Genomic DNA, 7,450 nt, shown 5'->3' with positions numbered 1-7,450 from the left:
TACACTATCTTGACATAGTGTTGGTGTGGGTTCGCTATATTGACATAGTGAACATTTGAAGATTTGTAAAGACATTCTATCTTGATATAGCGTATTGAAAAATGTGATCGATACATTTATCTAATGATATGTTGTATTGGTAATCCATACCATTTAGAGAGATGATCAGTGACAAAAACTGTCGATCGGAGGACCAATGAGAGGATTAGAGTGAATTGGTTAACATTCATTTAACCATTTAAAAATGGTAGTGTCATTTATAACCCTTAAACTGTTTACATTCCGGCATATTTTTACATACATGCTTGCTTATCTAATTAACAAAACGAGGTTCCTAAGTACCAAGTTTAGCATAGTTTTTGTCAAGTGTGTACTCTGTACATCCTAACCTGTATCAATGCATATTCTAACTTCTTATTTAGTGTTAAGTATATCCAACTAAATTATAATGGTATCAATGACACCAAAATCACCAACAATCCCTAGATCTTAAAATAATTTGTCTATATTTTTGTTAATGAGTTCAATTTCTTTTTACATATTTCTTGTTTCTTAATTATTACTTATCGCGCGCTAATCTAGTTTCTATATTTTGTCATATAATCTATTTTGATTCTCAATCCAACTTTGCGATTTCTAGAATTTGTTATTCCTAATTAACTTGCCAATTAGGTTTACGCAATCAAATATAAATTTATCAAATAATGAAGTACAAATAGAAGCGACCGTGGATCACTACAACATCGGTTGACAAAAGCGTGATGAATGTCGACACGTCGAGGGAGCAACAACTCCACTCCATTAACACAGGGAACAAGGAGGTTAGCAAATGAGTTGGGAAAAAGATAACGTGCATAGGTAATGTCAACAATTATTTTTAACATAATCTTAATTTTATTATAATTTGATAATAATTTGATGAAGTACATAAGTATTCATTCTTAACATTTTCTGATTACAAATCACATTCCAAGTTATGAAAACTTATACTAAATTAGACATTCATTCTTATCTATACTATATATAAAGCAGGAGTGAGGGACCTCTTAATTTTTAAGAGGTACCAAACTTATTGCTTTTAGTACAAACTATAATGCACAAGATTAAGGCATTTTAGGGGCAATTTTGTATTTTGACAATTTTGTCTTTTAGCATAACCAAAATCATGTATGGTTTATTTTTAATTTATTAAAAAATTACAAGTTTGGTCCATTAACTTTAATCACATTTTCTTAAGTTATATAATAGTTACATATATACCCTTTATTTTAAACCAACTACCTTGACGACGTTTAAACGTTTATAACTTTTTCACACGTTAATATTTTTTTTAAAAACAGTATACCATAAAAATGAGTATTTTATTCTCTTTAATTTGCATATGATATTGCTATAGTTTTTTCATATTAAAAACTAAACATGTTACGTGATTACCATTAAAGACCGACAAACGAATCGGGCGGTTTCGGTCGTTCGGGTCATGGGTTTAACAGGTTAAGGTTGGAATGAGTCGATACAAAAAGGTTAATTTGGTTTGGGTCGGGACGAGTTTTGGTTGAAACTTGAAAGGGGTCAAGTCATACGAATTTCGGTTAGAACATTGTTAAGCGGAACAGGTTGTGGGTCAAAACGAGTTCAATGTAGCGTTACGTACACACCAACACCTGACTGAGCATGCACAATCGTTGTGTGACGTGCTTACTAACACCGGTTAAGATTCCAATGCCGCAATACGAGCATACTATCGTCGTATTATGCGCATACTATTGTTAAGTCACGCACATACAGAAACAGTAACAGTAACACCGGTTACGCATCCAATGTCATGTTTGCGTGCAACCTCGCCGCATCGCGCGGGCACGCAACTAGTATTAATAAATAATCAACATGCGAATGTTTTTATTGTTTTACAACCTTTTTCTTTAGGCCCAAGTAGACACTTGAAGAAAGCAAAATAATAATAATAAGATTTGAAAACAAAAAACCCAAAATACCCCTCTCCCTCTCATTCTGTAAGACCTCAACAAATGTAATAAAACCAAAATCAAAATCAAAACCAATTTCCGCAAATCACAAAATCAAATTCTTCTTATTCTTCTTCTTCTTCTTCTTCTTCTTCGATCATCTGCTGCACCGATTCATTCATTCATTCATCTCTAACCAACACTCAAACGAACCAAACTTATGTAATCATTATCACACACACATACACGTCAATCGTTCTTCCGTTGTTAATTTCGATCATATAGGTTCAATTTAGGGTTTTCCAACACTTCGGACGAATTTGTAGGTTTTTAAGTTAATTGTTTGGTGTAGGCTGTTATATATCCAAGTTGTTTGTGATAATGTGTGTTGTGTGATCAATTATGTTGGATTTTAGGATACGCCGTTAGGGTTTTGGGCTTAGGGGTAGGGTTTGGTGGTTAGAGATGGCGGAGACTGAAGTTGAAGATGGAGCGGCTCGTATTGACCCGGATACAGCTCTCTCTTACATTGTAAGAGTTTTATATTATTATGCGCTAATAATAAAACTGTTGGAACTTGATAGTGATTACTGTTGCTGGTAAGTATTTGTGGTTTGTTAAATTGAGAGTTGTGTATGGTTACTGGCTTTGAGAACAGAATGTAACGAATAATAAGCTGTAATTCAAGCTTCATGTGAATGTAAATGTGGGATAGTTTATTCTGTAAATGTATGTTGTATTGCTCATTCTTCAATGGTTGGTCTTACTCGACTTGAAAATTACTATGAGATGAAGCTTGTGTTGTTTCATTCTCCCACCTATGGTGTTGATTTTCAACCCTTTGTGAATTGAATCTGATTGTGTGTGTTGTCTGCACAATCTGGATCGTAATTTCTTAATGTATTCTTAATACACAATCACTAGTAACATATAAGTTTCTGGTTCTTTTAGGACGAGAGGCTTCAACGTGCATTGGGTCATTTTCAGAAAGAGTTTGAAGGCAGCCGTTCTGCAGAATCATTGGGTAAGCCACCCATAACAGAACTGTTCTATCTGAAAAGTGACGGGACAACCCTATAACTAATTTCTTGGCAGGGCCAAGATACGGTGGGTACGGGTCGTTTTTACCCTCATATAAGCTTCCTCCACCGGTCCATCATTCTCATAGCAAGGGTCCGAATCCCAATAAACCAAGTCCACTTAATAGTTTCCGTTTGGAGGTATATCGTATACAAATAGCAATATATTTTGGTTATTTTGTTTTCATTTTTATTGAAACTTGGGTTACCATTTAGGGTGCTCCTACTGCCTTAAATCCAGTGACATTTGCCGATCCTGTTAAGCCAGCTGCATCCCAGCACAAAGATGTATGTGTTGATCAAAATGTGTCATCTGCTGATGACACGGCAAGCAAAGATACATGTTTTATTAAAAGGGAAACCCCTAGAAGTAATTTGGTAAATCCAACTGAGCATAGATCACTAAAGGTACGGATTAAAGTTGGTCTTGGACTTCTTACTCCATCTTCCTCAACGGGCAACAATGTTGAGGATAGTGGTGGTCCGCCAAACGAATCTCGTGATGCCCTGTTTAACTCTCCTGGTGGCATACTTGGAGTAAGTTTGATTATGTTTATCATACTCTTGTTTCGTGATTGTTGTTAATCTTTCAATAATTTTTTTGTTTACCATGTTGTAGGATATGACATCTATCTTTGTTCCTGGAAACAAGCTGGTTTCACCACTAAATGAGAGCCTAATATGTTTAAAAGTTAAGGTCAAACCGGTTGTTGAGAGAAAGACAAGTTTCTCAGTTGTTGAGGATGACAAGGCTCCAGTTTCAGATAAAAGTATAAAAACAGAATCTGTTGACTGTAAACAGGGTTTGACCAGTGGTTTGAAAGTCAATCTGTCGTCTGACTCTACAATACCTGAAGCAAAACGAGAAGCTAAGAAAGACGTACCTTTAAAGAAACGAGAAACAAGAAAGGAACTGATAAACGTCCTATCTTTTGGCCCCGAAAGCTGTGAGCAGAAAAATGTCAAAAAGATTTTATCTGATTCTGTAATATCTGAACCAAATCGAGTGGCCAAGAAAGACGTACCTCTAAAGAAAAGAGAAACACAAAAAGAACTGTTATCTGACCCTGATTTTACAAGAAAAGAGTCAGATGAAAGCTTTAAACAGAAAAATGTCAAAAAGCTTTCACTTGATTCAAGGGGAATCAGACAGATTGCTTGTAAAAACAACCCTGATGCTCCTAAACATGAACCGCAGGAAGTGAAACTACCTAAAAATATTGCAAAATTACCATCTGAAAGAAAAAATAAGTTAAAAGATGTTCAAACAAAAGAAATCTTGAGGTCTAGTCTCCCTGGATCAATGAAAAACAAGAAAAGTGCTTTAAAAGATATTGTAGAGGTACGCAATAGCTATAAAGATATATTTGACACCGAACATAGAGCGTTAGAAGTAGCAAATGTTGGGAGGAATGAAATTCCCTCTGAGGTGGCAGTCCCTCAGCAAACAGAAGTGGGTCCCGCAGCCCCTCTTGCTGAGGTGTCAGTCTCTCAGCAAATAGAATTGGGCCCCGCAGTCCCTCCAGACAATTGGGTAGGATGTGATCGTTGTGAAAAGTGGCGACTCCTGCCAATTGGTATTGAGCCTGATAATCTGCCTGATAAGTGGCTGTGTAGCATGTCAACATGGCTGTAAGTTCTTTTTACTGTCTTTTATGTTATGTTATAAGTTTTTCAGGAAAAAAGATAAGTAGTTTATATTATTGTGTAGGCCTGGAAGGAATCATTGTGATATCAGTGAGGATGAAACCACAAGGGCAGTTCAGGAAATGAACCTTCAGTTAATTTCTCAGAATCAGAACTGTCTTCAATATAATGCTAGTAGGGGTGATACTGGGTATTCTGACCATACAAACTCAAATGTGAATTCTGAGACCATGACTAATAAAATTAAAAAGATTAAGTCCAAACCTGAAGGCAGCAGCTCCATTTTGATTGAAACCAACCAACCCTTGGTCGAGAAAAATGGTATATATCCAGCTGTTGCTAAACGTGATAATGATTATGTGAAAGTATTAAATTTCTTTTTGAATATGTTTGCAGATGTTGTGAAGGCTAAAAGGTTAAAAAACAAGACATGGTCTGATCAGCATGAGACTAAGGACAAGCTGGTAGTTTCAGTCAAGATTCATACTGAAGACACACCAGGTTCCATGAAGAGTGAGCCATTTGATAAAAAAGTGGAAGTTCCTGCAAAGAAAAGGAAGTTAAAAGACTGGCAGGAAAGTCAAAGTCAACCTTATGCAAACACTTTGGAAAGCAGTGAAGATAGAATAAAACTGAAAGATAAAAGATTGAGGACTGAGGTAAAGGAGTCCACTGATGATGTGTCCTTTTACAAAGGAAAAACAATGAAAATCAAATTATCAGTTACTAAAGAGAATTCAGTTGACACAAGTCACGAAAAATTATTGGATAAAAAGGTGGAGATTCCCGCAAAGAAAAGGAAGTTGAAAGATTGGCAGGAAAGTCAAAGTCAACCTTATGCAAACACTTTGGAAAGCAGTGAAGATAGAATAAAAATGAAAGATAAGAGATTAAAGACCGGGGTGAAGGAGTCTGCTGATGACATGTCTTTTGTTAAAGGAAAAACAATGAAAATTAAGTTATCAACTAGTAAAGAGAATTCAGTTGACACAAGACATGAAAACAGTCAGCAGCATAGAGAAAAGATTACAACTTCAAGTTCTTCAAAGATATCTGGTTCTTCTAGGAGGGCTAGTTTGCAAGAACGAAAAGGGTCACCAGTAGGGTCGGTTTCGTCGTTTTCCATTAGTGCTCCTAATCCTTACAATAATTCACCTGCTTCTGGAAAAACCATTCCAAGAAAAGCTCATGCTAGGGCTGAAATTCCAAGAAAAGATATTGATACAAGTCAAAGAAGTGGTGGCAAAGTTGATGTAAAACATAAAGAAGCCTCAAAGATTATGAGCACGAAAGGAGATGCTAATGGTGTTAAAGATAAAGATCAAAGATCAAATTCTCAAAGAACAATGGTAAGGGCATTGACTGATCCGTTGACTGGTCAACCTAATAAGATGAGAAGGGTTGAAGTAGATCTGAAGCATGCTGGATCTGAAGAAAAATCGCGTGATATGGACAGCCCAGAAATGAATCCAACTGTTAAAAAAGATATAAAAAAGGTAAAAGCGGGTGATATTTCAAATGTAAAGGACCCCGTAGAGCCAATGGTTGAGTTACAAGCAGTTGACAGTTCTGGTCAAAATAAGTCAAAGGTTATGAAACATCCTGGAGATGCTGCTAATCAGAATGCTATAAACGATCTGAGTGTTATTAGCTTTTTGAAGGAGTATTCTTCTGGTCAATCTGCTTTGACTCCCTTTAGAAGAGCTGAGGAGTCAAAGGACTATGCCGACCGTTTAAAGGTTTGTATAGTTTTCATGTTTTTTTTTCTTTTAACTTATTTGTATGATTTTTATGTAAGTTATTCTTTTGTAACTTATGCAGATTTCTGGATTTGATTATGAGTGTAACGACGCATACTTTGACTCCTCTTTGAAGTTTCTTTATGCTTCTTCGCTTCTGGAGACCTGCACTGCTGACATCAGCAAATCGAAAGGAGTGGATCCGGTTAGTGGTTACACCACTTCTGCCAAACTTTCTAAGTAAGTTCAACTTAAATATTAATTAAATAATCAATGATGTTAGATACCATTGTTTAACCAGTAACTTTTGATTTTGAAAACGTGCAGAATTTGTGCTCAAGAGTATGAGAAACGAAAAGAATTTGCTGCAGCATCACTGGCCTATAAATGCATGGAAGTAACATATATGCGGATAGTCTATTGCAAGAGTTTGCTGACTAGGCAAGACTTGCAAACAAGTATGCAAATGGTTACTCAAGGTATGCCCAATTTTTGCATTGTTATATCGACGACTTGATGATACAAGAAAAATACTATATGCTTATATGGGACAGCTCATTTTTTGTTTTCATTATGAAATGTACCTCAACCTAATCCTTTTTTTAACAAAAATCACTGTAATTTTTTATTTTTTACGAAAAGACTTTAAACCTATTTTTGGTATTTTTAAAGTCTTTCAACTTGTAAAAAGGTACATAAAAGTCACTAAACTAATTGTTGTAAGTAAAGTCCTAAACTTGTCTAAATTGCATTTACTTTGGATTTTTTTTCTTAATAATGACTTGTTAATTATGCAGGTGAGTCACCATGGCACGTGTGTGTGGTGGTCTCGGGTTAGGTTGAAAAGTTAATTTTGCCTAAAAAGTGTGAAAACAGTTTTTAGCCATGGTTTTCTATTTTTTAAAATTTAAAACATCATGGAATTTAAAACACCATGCCTAAAAATTTAAAGAACCATTCCTACTTTTCCTTTCTACATCTTTTATGTAAAATCGGCTTTTTGTCCTCATCCTATAGTGTG

At 35.5% G+C, this 7,450-nt stretch overlaps 1 protein-coding gene across 1 annotated transcript; it reads left to right on the top strand.

Annotated features, from left to right (window-relative positions):
- Window positions 1-2,148: 2,148 nt before the first annotated feature.
- LOC143618075 (cysteine-tryptophan domain-containing zinc finger protein 7-like) lies at window positions 2,149-6,987 on the top strand. Its single transcript, XM_077090408.1, has 9 exons — window positions 2,149-2,495; window positions 2,916-2,988; window positions 3,060-3,184; window positions 3,260-3,580; window positions 3,663-4,675; window positions 4,755-5,011; window positions 5,087-6,429; window positions 6,512-6,669; window positions 6,757-6,987. The coding sequence occupies exons 1-9, from the start codon at window positions 2,430-2,432 to the stop codon at window positions 6,944-6,946; spliced, it is 3,546 nt and encodes a 1,181-aa protein (XP_076946523.1). The 5' UTR covers window positions 2,149-2,429; the 3' UTR covers window positions 6,947-6,987.
- The last annotated feature ends 463 nt before the right edge of the window (window positions 6,988-7,450 follow it).

Source organism: Bidens hawaiensis, unplaced genomic scaffold (genome assembly GCF_021521415.1).
Source record: "Bidens hawaiensis isolate Kalapana, Puna unplaced genomic scaffold, B.hawaiensis_p1.1 tig00062822_1, whole genome shotgun sequence".
NCBI classification, from domain to species: domain Eukaryota; kingdom Viridiplantae; phylum Streptophyta; class Magnoliopsida; order Asterales; family Asteraceae; genus Bidens; species Bidens hawaiensis.
Note: the sequence above shows the minus strand (reverse complement) of the source record. Positions and strands in the feature narration are given on the sequence as shown.

Coding starts and splice junctions, on each gene's coding strand:
- LOC143618075 (XM_077090408.1), top strand. CDS start 2,430: ATGGCGGAGACTGAAGTTGAAGATGGAGCGGCTCGTATTGACCCGGAT. Junction 4,676..4,754: donor TGTAGCATGTCAACATGGCT/GTAAGTTCTTTT, acceptor ATTATTGTGTAG/GCCTGGAAGGAATCATTGTG. Junction 6,430..6,511: donor ACTATGCCGACCGTTTAAAG/GTTTGTATAGTT, acceptor TAACTTATGCAG/ATTTCTGGATTTGATTATGA.